The following is a 16,714-nucleotide window of genomic DNA, read 5'->3' on the forward strand; positions in this document are numbered from 1 at the left end:
GAGTGATGTTCAGTGTTAGTTTTCAGAAATATAACATATAGAATCAGTGATCAGCACTGACCACCAAAGAGGATATGAACGTTCCTCACAGTGGAAGATTACTCCAAAATTAGATATTATACTAGCATGTGTTAATCAGTAAATAACCCAAGAGTAAATCCCCCTTGGATGAACAACACATTAAACAACCATCATTATAAAAGTATGGAATATGCTCGCCCAGCCAAAGGATTGAGACTGTCAAGTTCATATGATGATGGCCAAAATCCTGTGATAAATAAGGGTGCGCTACTCCCTTTTTTATCACAGCGTTCCATACTTTTAAAATGATGTTTGTTTAATGTGTCCACCCAAGGGGGTTTTACCCTTGGGCTATTTACTGATTAACACATGCTGGTACAAAATCTAATTTTAGATTAATCTTGCACTGCCAGGATCGTTTGTATCTTCTTTGGTGGTCAGTGCTGATCATTGATTCTATATGTTATGTTTTGTCTGTGTGGCACTGCACTAGTTTTCACTTTAATGTTTTGGAGTAATTTTTTGCAATTTTAGGTTATATTGTATATTATAAGTCAAGTTCTATTACCACTCTCTGCTATTACTCCACTGATTCATACTGGTACATGTACCTATTGCTTATTGCTTGAATTGAACAGTGCTCTGTGAGATGTTCAGAGCTATGGCTATTTTAGAACCTAACCCTGCTTTACTCTTCTCCACAATTTTATCCCTGACCTGTCCGGTGTGTCCCTCGATTTTCATGAGTCTGTTTCATTCATTCAAACAAACCTCTTAGGCCTTCACGGAACAGCTGCAGTTATACTGAGAATAAATTACACACAGGTGGACTTGATTTACTAATTATTTGACTTATGGAGGAAATTGGTCACTCAGGATTTTATTTAGTCGTATCAGAGTACAAGGGATTGATACTTTCAGTTCATATATCACAAAAAATCCCAATAAAATACATATATATATACATATATGTATATATATATATATATATATATACATATATATATATATATATATATATATATATATAAAACCATCATCAAGCTTCTTACACCTCTCAAATGGAATTTTGGACCACTCTTTTGCAAACATCTCCAGGTCTCTCATATTTGTAGAGATCTTAAAACAACAATTTTAAGAACTCTCCACAAGTGTTCATTGGGATTAAGATTTCACGATGCTGAGCACACAGTCAAGCCACTCAGTGCCAGAGGCAGCAAATCAACCCCAAAAGCCCTAACCATAGCCCTAACCCTAGTTCTAACCCTAACCCTAGCCATAACCCTAGCCCTAACTCTAACCCTATTTCTAACCCTAGTTCTAGCCCTAACCCTAGTGGAAAAATAAAAGTAAATATAATTTCTTTATTTTATTATTGTCCCTACCTATGGGGGTGATAAAGGTGGGGGTCATTTACTATTTTTTTTATTTTGATCACTGTGATAGGTTTTATCACAGTGATCAAAATGTACCTGGAACGAATCTGCTGGCCGGCAGATTCGGTGACGCACTGAGCATGCGCCCGCCATTTTGGAAGATGGCGGCGCCCATGGAGCAGACGGACGGACACCGGGAGGCTCGGTAAGTATGAGGGGGGGATTGGAGCACTGGGGGGGAATCGGAACATGGGGGATGGGATCGGAGCACGGGGGGAGCAGACAGGAGGACGGGGGAGTGGACAGGCGGACGGAGGGGAGCGGAGCACAGAACGGAGGACCAGGGAGGAGATTGGTGGCAGTGGGGGGGGGCAGATCAGCGTTTCCAGCCATGGCCGATGATATTGCAGCATCGGCCATGGCTGGATTGTAATATTTCACCACTTTTCATAGGTGAAATATTACAAATCACTCTGATTGGCTGTTTCACTTTCAACAGCCAATCAAAGCGATCGTAGCCACGGGGGGTGAAGCCACCCCCCTGGGCTGAAGTACCACTCCCCCTGTCCCTGCAGATCGGGTGAAATTGGAGTTAACCCTTTCACCAGATCTGCAGGGATGCGATCCCTCCATGACGCCACATTGGTGTCACAGGTCGGATTAGCACCGACTTTCATGACGCCTACGTGGCGTCACAGGTCGGGAAGGGGTTAATGTTAGTTCTCAAGTACTCAGACAGTTCTCTTCTTTTCTTTCTTTTCTCCATGCTTAGTGTGGCACTCAGACACAATTCAAATATTGAGTCAACTTCTTCCCTTTTTATCTGGTTTCAGGTGAGATTTTCATATTGCTCACACCTGTTACTTGCCACAGGTGAGTTTGAGCAAGCATCACATGCTTGAAAAAGTTGTTTACAAACAACAATGTCCTATGAGGAATGGTTAGAAGATTTGGGAATGTTTAGCTTGCAAAAGAGAAAACTGATAGAAGACTTAATAGCTGTCTAGAAATATCTTAAGGGCTGTCATATTGTAGAGGGATCAGCTTATTCTCATTTGCACAAGTAAAGACTATAAGCAATGGGATGAAACTGAATGGGAGGAGACAGATTAGATATTAGAAAAAACTTTTTGACAGTGAGAGTGATCAATGAGTGGAACAGGCTGAAATGAGAAGTGGTGAGTTCTCCTTCAATGGAAGTCTTCAAATAGAGGCTGGACAGACATCTGTCTGGGAATATTTAGTGAATCCCGCACTGAGCATGGGGTTGGACCAGATGACCCTTGAGGTCCTTTCCAACTCTATCATTCTATAATTCTATAACAATTTTGAAAAGGTGCCAACAATTTTGTCCGGCACATTTTTGGGGTCTTGTGTGAAATTATGTCCAATTTGTTTTCTTTTCTCTGTATTTTTGTGTTGTTCCAATACAAACAAGACAACTGTTCTAATTATTCTTTTCACTGCTCTGTCTGAAGTCTTGCAGGAAGCACCTGATCGTGCATGGTTTATGGTGAAATAATGTTTTTTCCACTTCCGGATTATTGTGCTCACTGGCACGTTTCAGTTTAGAAATTCTTCTATAATCAATGCCATTTATATTTCCATTAAAAAGAAAGCGGGTAGGCACATACCGTCCCGTGCAGCAAAATCCTTTATTGTGGCATCATCATACCAACAGTAGGCAGATAAAATGATGGAGCAAATACAGACAACGATTGTTTAGCGCTTACATTGCACTTCAATAGGTGAGATGTAGGGCAGAGCTCACAAAATATTTATAAGCAACCATTACCCTTGTCCCTCCCACTAAACATCAGGTGAAAGTATCTAATTAATTATGAACAAGTGAAAAGCAAATAAATGCAATACAAAATACTGTTGGTCCTGTGGACAGTCAAATTAGATCTGTGATTAACAGGAATTGGCATTTGCTAGAGGGAGAAAAAGAAATTGCGGCTATAGTGTCCAGGAGTCCTCTTGTTACATGCCGGAGGACAAAAAATATAAAATATATTCTAGTTCAGAATCGTGTTAAAATTGAATCTAATTGGATGCAAAAAAATATGCCTGTAGGCAATCATAAATGAGGAAACTGTTCTTTTTGCTCCTTCCATCTCACTACCAAATATTTACAGATGGGAGGTATTTCACAAAGTCCAAGATTTTATAACATGCTGCATAAATTACGTTGTATACGTTGTTTTTTTGCCTATGCGGTTTTCATTATATTGGAAAGACTATTCGTCCCTCACTTTCTCATCCCTGTCCTCCTCACCTGTCACTCATGTCCAATAGCATGCGCACCCACGCAGGAACCTTGCACACCTATACACCCACACACCCTCTGACTCTATCCTACCACTAGCATCCATATCCTCACTCCACGACATATACTGCCACTGCTTTCTACAATGCCACTCTTGCATCAGCTATTGACATGGTCACCCCTGTCATGCATAGCAGAGAGCGACGAACTAATAGACAACCCTGGCACAATAACATCACGAAAAAGCTTCGACAAGTATCCAGAATTGCAGAACGGCGTTGGAAGAAAACCCATTCGCAAGATGATTTCACTGCACTCAAACAAGCAACACTCGCATTCAAATCAGCTCTCACCTCTGCTAAACAGGCCTACTTCACAACCCTTGTTTCTTCCTTGTCCCACAACCCCAAACAGTTGTTCAACACTTTTAACTCCCTCCTCCGCCCACCACTGCCCCCTCCGAGTTCCCTAATCGTTGCCGAGGACTTTGCCACGCACTTCAAAAATAAGATCGACCAAACAAAGCAAATCTTTGTCGTCAAACCACCACAACCCCTTTGTATACCAGACCAATGCCCAAACCCCATAACTTCCCTCTCCAAAATCACTGAAGGGGAGTTGCTCATCTTCTCTCCAAATCACACCTCACAACTTAAGCACTTGACCCCATCCCATTCCACCTCCTTCCCAACCTCACCACCACACTAATCCCATCTCCAACCCATCTCTTCAACCTATCACTAACTTCTGGTACCTTCCCCACTGCTTTCAAACATACCACAATCACACATATTCTCAAAAAGCCATCACTTTACCCAAGCGCTATGTCCAGCTATCGCCCCATATCTTTGCTCCCATTTGCATCCAAACTCCTTGAGCAGCACGTCTATGCTGAACTTTCCTCTCACTTTGCATCTAACTCTCTCTTCGACAACCTACAATCTGGCTTCTGTCCCCACCATTCGACTGAGACTGCCCTGACCAAAATTACTAACGACTTACTTACAGCCAAAGCTAACAGACAATTCTCTATACTCCTCCTTCTAGACCTGTCCTCTGCCTTCGACACAGTTGACCACTGCCTCCTACTACAGATCCTCTCTTCCTTTGGGTTCAAAGACCTTGCCCTATCTTGGATCTCCTCATACCTTACCAACCGCACATTTAGCGTTTCCTACTCCCATACTACCTCTTCATCTCGCCCCTTCTCTGTTGGTGTCCCTCAAGGCTCTGTCCTTGGGCCCTTACTCTTCTCAATCTATACACTCGGCCTGGGACAACTCATAAGGTCCTATGGCTTCCAGTACCATCTATATGCCAATGACACAGATCTACCTCTCTGGCCCAGATGTCACCTCTCTGCTCTCCAGAATCCCAGAGTGCCTATCAGATATATCCTCCTTCTTCTCCTCTCGCTTCCTCAAGCTCAATGTGGACAAATCTGAACTAATTATCTTTCCTCCATCTCGCATATCTTCTCTACCTGATCTGTCTATCAAAATAAAAGAAATCACACTTTCCTCTGTCCCCAAAATCCGCTGCCTCGGAGTAACCCTGGATTCTGCCCTGTCCTTCAAGCCGCACATCCAAGCTCTCGCCACCTCCTGTCGCCTCCAGCTCAAAAATATTTCCAGAATCCGTCCTTTCCTCAACCCTCACTCTACCAAAATGCTTGTGCATGCCTTAATAATCTCCCGTCTCGACTACTGCAACATCCTCCTCTGTGGCCTACCTTCTAACACTCTCGCACCCCTCCAGTCCATCCTTAACTCTGCTGCCCGACAATTTAATCTCTCTCCTCGCTACACTCCTGCTTCCCCTCTTTGCAAATCCCTTCACTGGCTCCCAATTTCCCAGCGTATCCAGTTTAAACTACTAACACTGACCTACAAACCATCCATAACCTTTCTCCTCTGTATATTTCCAAACTAATCTCTCAATATCTTTCCTAAAGCGATCTCCAGTCCTCCCAAGGCCTCCTTCTCTCCTCCACGCTTATTCGCTCCTCACCCAATCGCCTCCAAGACTTCTCCCAAATATCCCCCATCCTCTGTGGAATTCTGTGCCCCAACATGTCTGGTTATCCACCACATTTGGATCCTTCAAAAGAAACCTGAAAACCCACCTCTTCAAAGAGGCTTACAACCTGTAATGACCACACGGCCACCTCAACACCATCGGAGCTACTGCAACCCTCAACCTACTTTCTCCTTCCCCATAATCCTGTAGAAGGTAAGCCCGGAAGGGCAGGGTCCTATTTTGTCTGTAATTCCATCACCTCGGATATAGGGGATCCCTAGACTAATTGAACATATAAGGAAAGAACATGCAGGCAATTCTGAAGTATTGCGGTTTGCAGGAATTGAAACTGTTAAAATGCCTGCACAAGGAGGTGATCTTAATAAATTATTATTAAGAAAGGAAGCTAGATGGATTATTCGGACTTGTGCTCAAGGTCTCAATGACAAACTCAACATGTCTGTATTTTTGTGATTTTTTTATATTTGTTTTTAACAGTATTTTGTATAGCATTTATTTGCTTTTCACTTGTTCGTAATTAATGAGATACTTTCACCTGATGTTTAGTGGGAGGGACAAGGGTAATGGTTGCTTATAAATATTTTGTGAGCTATGCCCTACATATGACCTGTTGAAGAGCAATGTAAGCGCGAAACGATCGTCGTCTGTATTTGCTCCATCGTTTTATCTGCCTGCTGTTGGTATGATGATGCCACAATAAAGGATTTTGTTACACGGGACGGTATGTGCCTATCCGCTTTCTTTTTAATGGAAACACAGATTCTTTTTCTTTGGAAGTGGCACCCGTAATCCCAGGTGTGTGCAGCTTCATTCACCCGAGGTCATACAGCTGTGCCTTTGTCTTCTCTCCCATGATATGTGAATGCCATTTATATGTTTTGCAATAATAAGGTTGCAAAGGTCTTGAGACAGCTTACCAGTTTTACCCATCATGAGATGTTTCTTGTGTGTCACCTTGGTAATTAGCCATCTTTTCATAAACCATAAGATGAACTTGCTGATATAATTTTCACTAAGTGGCAGGATTGCTTTCTAATTACTGATACAATTCAGCTGGTGCCATGACTTTCCATGGCTATTTGCACCTCTCTTTCATCATGTGTTCAATACTTTTTCCCTGTGTCGTTGTCATTATTACACGTAACTTAATTTATGGATTGCTACATTTTGATTTCTTTGTCTGTGTGGATTGGGTGGGTTGTTACGGTACTGACTGTTGTGAATTGGCTTTTTGGCTCCCTCTAGTGGTTACTAGTGATTTGACTCTGGATATGTCAGTCATCCCTTGTATTCTCACCTGGGCCGTTAGTTCAGGGGCGTTGCTATATAAGCTCCCTGGACCTTCAGTTCAATGCCTGGCAACGTTGTTATCAGAGCTAGTCTGTCGTGCTCTTGTCTACTGATCCTGGTTCCTGCTAGATTAAGCTAAGTCTGCTTTCTTGCTTTTTGCTATTTGTTTTTTGTTTGCATTTTTGTCCAGCTTGTACATAATCTGTATCCTAACCTTGCTGGAAGCTCTAGGGAGCTGGTGTTCTCCCCCCGGGCCGTTAGACGGTTCGGGGGTTCTTGAATTTCCAGCGTGGATGTTTGATAGGGTTTTTGTTGACCATATAAGTTATCTTACTACTTTCTGCTATTAGTAAGTGGGCCTCTCTTTGCTAAACCTAGTTCATTTCTATGTTTGTCATTTCCTCTTACCTCACCGTTATTATTTGTGGGGGGCTTGTATCCTACTTTTGGGGTCCTTTCTCTGGAGGCAAGAGAGGTCTTTGTTTTCCTCTTCTAGGGGTAGTTAGTCCTCCGGCTGGCGCGAGACATCTAGCGACCAACGTAGGCATGTTCCCCGGCTACTTCTAGTGTTGGCGTTAGGAGTAGATATATGGTCAACCCAGTTACCACTGCCCAATGAGCTGGATTTTTGTATTTCGCAGACTTGCTTATTCCTCTGAGACCCTCGCCATTGGGGTCATAACAACTGACATCAGGTGAGAATTTCATGTCAATAGCAGCTTTAGAAATATATTTACTCAGAAAATTGGTGACATGTTCAATACTTATTTCCTCCCCTGTATATAGGTTACTGTTATCATAAAGACTGTCAAGCACAGTGAAGGGAGACTAGTGCAACACAAAGGGATAAGGGAAAGGGAACCAAACACTAGGGAAGGGGGAGTGGAGACCCGTAGACAGATCCAATGTCACCCTGTCTGCCCTATCGTCTCTATATAGGTTCCACACCTATCGCCGAGCAGGATACCTAATCACTGCCTGACACTGGTGACAAGCCATGCATCAGGAAAGACAGGATAATGCTAGTCAATCCCCACTATCACTAAAGACAGATGAAATACACAAACAAGGGGGAACGCTTAACTTGAGTAGACACAGAGAGAAACACAGACATTCTCTAGCAACACCAAGGAGGTAGATAGCCGACTGCAATAGCCCCAAGCCACAACAGGGAACTAGAAAAAGAAATATCAACCACAACTCCCAGCAGCAAGCAGGGGGTTATAAACATCCCGGTTCAGGAGTGTCAACTAGAGCCGGGGGAAGTTGCCACTGGGTCCTAAAGTCAGAAGAACTAGAAAGGAGTCTACAAAGCCAACAGCTAAGACCTTCTGCATATATATGCAGTGTGACTGTCTGCCGCCTCTGATGCACCCGTGACAATGACATGGCTCAGGAGCACTGTGTATATTATACAGTGTTCCTAAGCCATGTATTTTTTAACACAGCCTTTGTACTACCAGTAACCTTGAATACCCTTATTTTTCCCTATTTTTCCATTGACATATGATGGACCTGAGTGGGCACTTGCATTTCACAATATAGCTTGACATTTTTATTCAAAGAATTTCGGGATACATAAAGTTTTTTTTATCACTTTTTAAGACTAGGTTCACATTTATGCTGTCCTCTATACAGAGTACTTATGTAGGGATGTCTGTCTAAATTGCCCATATTGGGATTCAGATGGAACCTCCTTGTGAAATCAGCTACTTTTGCAAACTAAAAATAATTGCTTCACCATATTCTGAGCACCTTAACTTTAGTCTAAGTCATATTTTTGGTGGATTTTGTCTGAAACCCAGATGTAAGTGATCATGTGTAGAGCACAGGATAAATGTGAACCGAATCTTTTAATGATTTTTGGGAGGCAGAATGAACAAATATTCAGCAGTTAAACAATTGTTTTTGGTTTTATTTCTTATTTATTTAATTTTTTTATGCTGGTCACCATGCTGTATAATTGATAAGAGAGATACATTCTTTGGGTCAGTGCAATTACAGCAACATCAGATATATAGTTTTTTTTTGCATTTTGCTACTTGTGCAAACTAAAAGAATTTTTACAAAAACATTCTGACCACTATAAATTGTTTCCATCGATCTCGTCTCTGGTATGTCAACAAGATTAAAAAGGTAGTACCACTCTATTAACCATATAGTTGCCACTGTAACTATTAATAGCAGCATGTAGAAGGTTAAACAACTACGGTCAGTGCTAGCTGCAGGGTGTCTGATATGCTATACAGCTGACACGTGCTGCATCCTTGCTCATTGGAGGCATTATTAATATTATTATATAATATTATATAATATATATATATATATAATAATTTTATATATATCATTATTTTTCATTCCTATAAAAAAGTGACACTGAGGAACCAGCACCCTTGGATACGTGCCCATGATGTGGTTTTGATGAGTATGTTACTCTGCGTGCTTTAAAAAAAAAACTGCAAGTAATCTATTTTACTTAATGGGTGCAAAAATGGTGCAGAAAATCTGCAACATAAAAACTTACCAAAAGTTAATTGTGGCAACGCAGCTCTAGGCTGTGTTCCCATAATGAGCTTTTAGTGTTACCGTTGTTTTAATTCATAGTTAATAAATCAATAGTACACGTGAAAATAAGAAACTTTGTAATATATCTTATCAGAAAAATCTGCTTCTTTGTCTGCCAGAATTTATCAGTCATTATCAAAACTGTCAAATCTGAGGTAAAATCTGTATTCAGTGAAGACAGACTTTCCCAATTCTGAGATAGGAGACGGGAGTTACTATTGTAAGATTCTATGGAGGATGGAGGAGATAGAAGCAGAGCTCATCTCTCCTCCTACCTATATAGAATTGTATCAGTAGTAACTGCCATCTTTGAACTCAGTAATGGGAAAGACTTCACTGAATACATATTTTACCTCGGGATTGACAATTTTGATAATGATTGATCAGTTCCGTCAGAGAACTACATACGGTACTTATTTAATAATGTATATAGCTTATATTGTGAAATCAGGATAAAGATCTTATTAAATAGTATAGCAATTCATGGTAACACATATAACCTGATAGGGCAATAGATTGAAGTAAAGAAGCAGAAATAAAATATCAAGTATTATTAATTATATTAACTGTTGGTAAAGTACCTGAAAAACTCCCCAGCATGGTGGCTGTGTTATCTCCTCCATCAAAGACTTCCAGCGAGTCCCAGTTTTGTTCTGTACCGAAGCTTATAACTTGGATCTAAATAAAAAAGAAAATATTTTCTGTAAAGTAAACATAATTTTATTCTATGATTTTTTGTGTGCTCTACTGTATTTGTGTGCAAATACAAAAATAACTTGATCTTAAACAGAAGTTCAAATGTGTCCCTTAAAGAGAATCTTTCAGAAAAAAATTACCTATTGGTAAAAAAATTTTTTTTTGTATTAAATGCATTTTTTGGCAAGTTTTGCCCTATATAACAATGTGTATTCAAAATTTAAAAACAGCAATTTTCACACTGGGCATTGAAGACTTTTTAGAGTCTAACTTCCTGTTGTTTCAGGAAACAACACATGTAAAAAGCCACTGTGAACAGAGTTTGACCATCCATTTTTCATTGAAACATCTAATGAGAGGTCAATGTGAAGAGAGGAGAAGCAGGGACTACGGTGGCTTCACTTTTTGTGAATCGTGGATCCTGTATGTATAGAGGTGTTATCTGTCATTGTAAGCAGGCCTGTGTTAATACGAAGCTTACTTCCTGAATGGACAGGAAGTACAAATAAAAAAAGCCTCAATAACCAGGCTAAAGATTGTAAGATTGTTATTTTTCTCAATTAAAGATCATCATGTGAAAAACAAAATTGCAATACATGCACAGCAAAAACCTGATTTAATCAGTAGGTCCTTTAAGGTTTCTTTACTATAGCAGTTATCACTTATGATCATGCATGGAGATTAACCATGATTTCACTTTAATTGCTGTGTATCATACCATGGTTTCTTTATGCCACTTTATAATTCAAGAAGGAAAACATAATTTTTACATAATCTGTCAGTAGTAACCCTTTTAAGGGTCATAATTGTTAAATGGCACACTAACCCAAACTTGGTAAGCAATTTTGACATCCAGGTTACAGCATAGAGCCTACCTATGATGTTTTATGACCAGTGCAGCTGTGAAAACCCTCAGCCTCAGTTATATTTATTGATTAACATAAAGTTAGAACAGAAATAACCAGAGGTGTCATTTCTTGATCTTTCTCTTGGATTGACATATCTAAAGATTTCACTGAATAGATGCATTCTGATTGCTCATCCCCTTTGCTAGCATAGTCCCCGATGCCCAGCCTTTGCCAGTGCTAGGGCTACAGCAAGTAGCCATGCTGGCAGCAGCTGCAGTGATTATAGTATACAGGGCATGATGGACCTGATGTTTTATCAGCCACTTCTCCAACTTGATGAACTTAGCCAGAGACTCCCAGCCTGAGCATCCAGGTTTAGTTGTACCTGGACTGTGACCTTTCGCTGGCAGATACCCTGATCCCTCACCCCATTGACTTCCGAGTCAGCAAACTAGACCAGGGGCAAGAACCATCCTTTGAGGTCTTAGACTCATGTTTTCAGTGCTATTAACACCTTGTTAGTACCTGTTATTTGTTGAGGATTGATTCAATGTGAATTGAATTTTTGCAGAGAATTCTACAAAGCTGACAAACTTGATTTTTTAAAGATTTCATCATCTCTAATTACTAGACCTTTACATCTCAACATATGAAAGTTCCCAAAAAAAATATACATGGCGGACTTGTTTGCTGACACGTATCTTAACATATTTAGGTAAATTAATAAAATGCTTGGGGTGTGCTTACATCATGAAGGGACAGTCTATCTAAAAGTAAATGTACTGTAGATATCGTGGAATGAAGAGAGAAGATATGCCTGCAGTTCTTCTAAATAATACTGACAAACATCAGCAGGAGGTCTGCCTAACAGGGTCTGAGATGAAATACAAAGATGAAAAAAGGTGTCAGAACATGTTTTCTCCGCTTGGATACAAAGCTCCCAAAAACTCAAAAACAAAATGTCATGCAGAGAAACTTGCTTTCATTATTGGAAAAAAAAGCAAACGCATAACAAACAGCTCCAGATCTCTCATGGGACACATACACTGAGATATCCCTTTTATTAACTCAACATTAACGCATGATGGTTGATGTGTGCAGAGGCGACAAAATCCATAACCAACTAGTATGAGCAGCAGGTCTAAGTTCTGCCCCAATGTCCCAGTGCATTTCACAAAGGGACACTTTACCCCTAACAAGAATGAATGTGCTACACCACAAAACACTGAACTTGGTGACATTCTGACTCTGTGACGTTCTGAATGTCCCCTGGGGAATGACTTGGAAAAGCTATTAAACTGAGCCTCAATTAGGAAACACGCCATAAATATTGCACAGCATTGCTTCATGGGTAAGTGATATCTGTTTAATGAATGTCCAGGCCACCATACTGAGATAAAAGATGGTTTTATAAGTTCAAAGATTCACAAATGATGGGAAGAGTCTAATGATACATTTAAAACCACAATATACATAACACAAAAAAATACTAAAAATTGTAGCAATGGCAACATTTCCACTTTGCAACAGCACACAAAGCAGAAAGATTCTGTTAGCCAAGAGCCCTAAGACACATGAATTGGAAGGAAGAATGTTCCTAATGTTTCCTTCAAAGTAGATTTAGAATGAACCATGCATATCTCAGAACAAAGAAGAAACTGAACCATTTTCCTAAATTTTTGTTAAGTGGTGGTGTCCAACGCTAACGATATTGGCAAAGATTCCTTCATTCTGAAATTCAGCAGTAATATGAGGGAATAATTTGTGAATGGATGGCTAGCAAAAGATGACATACACTAAAAGTCAATAAAACAAATCTTGACTACTCAGAAAAAGAGTTATTAAGGTATTTTCACATGAAGTGTTTTTGCAGGATTTTTTTGCAAATTTTTTAATGCAACAACTGCTTTGTCAACATTTTTTGACCCATAGAAAGCAATGAGATTGGTTTTGCATTTTTCGACAATAAAACCTATATAGTGTAGAAAAATCACAAAGAAATCACACACCAAAAAAAACAACTAAAAATGCCACAAAAATGCCTCAAAATATATATTTTGAAATCAGTATTTTTACTCCAAGGAAAAAAAGACAGGAACAAAAACGCTGCATGTGAACATAATTTAATATCCTAAGTAATAGATGGAAAGTTTAGTCCTTTCCACTACTTATTATGAGCATCTTACCTAGTGATAATGTATAACCAGCAACACACAGCTCTTATTTTACATCCGTTATCATCTGAAAGATTCAGACAGTGTTTTTAATTTAAAGTCTATGGTGAAATGCAGAAAACACTAAATACCATGTGTTTTGTATTGTGGCATTTTATGGTGTTTATTAGGTCAGTATAATTTTGTCAAAATGCAGCACTCTGTATATAGTATTTTTCTGGAGTTTTTCTTACAAAGTTCTTTAACAGGAGTTGAAAAATACAAGAAAAACAAAATTTAAATTCATTTTTTTGCAGGAGTTTTAAAATATTGACAAAATAGTGTCATTGAGTGTCAATGAAGATCCCAAGATTTGCAGTTTGGACGCCTCGAGCCACCGGTCATACGGGTTTGTCCTATCCATCAGGGGGACAGAGAGAGAGACATAACATCTAGAACATCTACAACATCTGTGAGGACCTTATGAGAGGCTCAGCAATAAGGTACTACAACACCAAGGCGCTAGAGGAAGGCTACTGATTTTCACCTGGATAAGGGGACTCTGGATTTGCCTCCAAACCGGCCGGACTCTGCCTACCCTGTGATCTGGTGCTCTGGTCTGGTCCTTCAGTAAAAAGGTAAAGAGAATGCAACCTTGTGTTCTCGTTCTTTACTGCGCCTTTCACCATCCACCATCTATATCTCTGAGAAGCCCTGAGGATACACTTCACCTGTGGGAAGGTATACCATCTAGCTGCAATAACATCACCCCAGAGGACCCCTTACAGCAGCGTCGGTCACCCTGACCGAATACCACAGGTGGCGTCACGAACACTTCCCCTTTAAAGACCTTTTCCTTTTACACGGACGTCCCAGGGCCACAGACCGAGTCAGCCACCGTGACATCCCCCTGTGAACCGAAGGACCCAGTACCGAGTACACCACTGCCCTACTGGGGGTGATCCAATAACATTGGATCTGCATGAGATTTTTTACCAAATACAAACCTATTGCTCTTTAATGTCAGCAGTATGAAACAGTTGCTTACTAAAATAGGAACCAGACATATAAATTCCGTATAGAATTCCCACCTGAATGCCTGCTCCCTCAGGTACCATGATCTTCCATACGCAATTTAAACTGTTTAAGTACGGCTCAGGGAAACCTGGAGACAAGATGGTTCCTTTGCGTTCAGTCAGGTTTCCTCCACAAGGCACTAATAAATCACAGAGGACAGACCATACGTCAGACCTGGTGCCATATTGTATTGCAATGTATAATGAATATATAGTTTTATGCATAACAAATAAATGAATTAATCTACAACAAACCATGAGACCATTGCGTACAGGGCACTTACCAACACAGGAGGGCACTGTAGTGTTCCACTGTGCCAGGGCTCCAATCACTGCTTGACATTCAATATTTTTGGAGCCCAACAACGCATAACCAGGAATGCACTCAAAACGGACAACAGCTCCAACTGAGAAGTCATTACCAATACGGCGTCCATACTTGGGTTCCGGTATTGAGCTGCACTGAGTGGCACTAGTGCGAGGAACAGCTTAAAAAAAAGCAAAGAAATGGTGACCGGTCCAAAAGAGATAGGATGAGAAAAGGAGATGAAGGTAGACTGATAGGAGTACATAATGGGAAGTATATTTGTAAGTAAGGGTGAAATAAGCTAATGTTCTGGAAGCAAAAGGGCACTGTATATTCTCCAATTGGCATGTTATGGAAGACATAAGGATGTTGAATTTTTCTAATGGGCAAGTAGTAGACACAATGTTTATGTTATTAAAAGGGTTTCCTGGGATTTTAATGAGAATATCACAATGACAGTGTGGCAGCTAATCAGTGAGCTCAGGAGGGGGTTTTCTCTGTAAATGTTCTGAAAGTGGGCAACTCCTTTAACGCTAGGAGCTGTGTTCTCCCGAGGATTACTGTGGACATCAGGGATACTGTCAATTTTTACATTAAAAGAGTTGTCTTTAATATCCCCTGAGATAGGTCATCAATATAATTTTTCATGTCAAGCCACCACCGCGAATATTAACCATCACATTGTGCATATTGATATTACTGGATTATATATGTAATGGATGTTTGTGCTAGTTTGTTCAATAAGGGCTCATTCAGATATCAGTTTTTCTTGCACGTCTCTGATCTGTATTTTGGGTATGTGCCCATGATCAGGAATAGCAGCATTTTGGGCGCAGCTCACCTGCGCTGCATCCAAAACGCTGCTTTTTATGATACAGACACACTGGATGGCATTTATAGAAACCCATGCCCACTGTGCTTTTACTTAACACTGCATAAACTCACCTGCGGTGCGCATTTACAAGTCGTAGTATGTCAACTTCTGTTGTGGAGACTAGCGAAATTTCCACAATAGAATGTATTGGATGCGGTACATCATCATTTTTCAACGAACACGGGTGGATTTACCAGCTTAATTGAACGCAGCAAAAATACACTGCTTCCAAATTGCTGCTATTTCCTGATCGTGGGCAGGTACCCTTAAAGTCAATGGAGTTGTTCACATACCAGTGCATTTTCAAGGAGCAAGTGGTCCGCACAAAATCACGTCAACATGTCCAATTTTCATATCGGTTCAAACTTTCCAATGAATGTCTAGGAGTCCATGAAAAAATTGGACAGCACTCAAATGCCATGCGGGTGCTCTCCATTCTTTCACGGCTGCTTGGTAGAAGAGGCTTGAGAATCCTTCATTATGAGACCGACCAAACGCTTATGAAAATCTGATCCAAAAACGCTGATAAAACTGAGAAAATCATTGTCATCTGAATGAGCCTTTACAGAGATTCTCTTTTAATCACTCCCTGCTCTAATCAACTGATTGAAATCCCAAGACCCCTGTATTAACTCTTAATGTCCTTATAGGACATTTGAAAAAAGGAGTTTTCTTTTTTTAAACCCCAGACAATATCAGTTATGAATGTATTCAGTTCAATGAGTTTCCTACATAGCAATGGGAACATTGCTTTAATATAAAGAACATGAAAAATGATAGAATAATAGAATAGAATTGTTATTGTCGAGATTTATGACGTGTATTTGTGAGACTCGAGGCTTAGACTTTTACTGATATTATATTTCAGTGGTAAATGCACTCCATTACTTCGTGCTCAATATGCCTGGGTAACAGATGGGAGCCTTGCATTGTGTAAAAAAAAAAATCCCTGATATGAAGATGATAAGTCTTGGCAAAAGAGAGATCTTTCATTTGTGCTCAGAACAAGATACATTACTACATATTGTATGGCACATTACTCTCATTGGCTGCGATATATATCCCAAATTCCAGTTGCAAAGACACATAAAATACATTGTTGTATGATGTATTTGCGGAGTCACAGCTGCCTACCCTCCCGAGCTGTGCACCTGCCAAATCCACTTCTTTCACTATGTCCCTTTTCACTTTCTCAATCT

At 40.2% G+C, this 16,714-nt stretch overlaps 1 protein-coding gene across 2 annotated transcripts in view; it reads right to left on the reverse strand.

The window, feature by feature from the left end:
- Positions 1-16,714, reverse strand: part of CSMD2 (CUB and Sushi multiple domains 2) — a 1,405,803-nt gene that overhangs the window by 161,301 nt on the left and 1,227,788 nt on the right. For both annotated transcript variants that reach the window (XM_077296071.1, XM_077296070.1), the window contains 3 exons: positions 14,619-14,822; positions 14,350-14,474; positions 10,143-10,239 (listed from right to left, as the gene is read on the reverse strand). In XM_077296071.1, the coding sequence (XP_077152186.1) occupies positions 10,143-10,239; positions 14,350-14,474; positions 14,619-14,822 (426 nt within the window). The remainder of the gene's footprint in view (positions 1-10,142; positions 10,240-14,349; positions 14,475-14,618; positions 14,823-16,714) is intronic.

This window comes from Ranitomeya variabilis, chromosome 3 (genome assembly GCF_051348905.1).
Source record: "Ranitomeya variabilis isolate aRanVar5 chromosome 3, aRanVar5.hap1, whole genome shotgun sequence".
Taxonomy (NCBI): Eukaryota; Metazoa; Chordata; class Amphibia; order Anura; family Dendrobatidae; genus Ranitomeya; species Ranitomeya variabilis.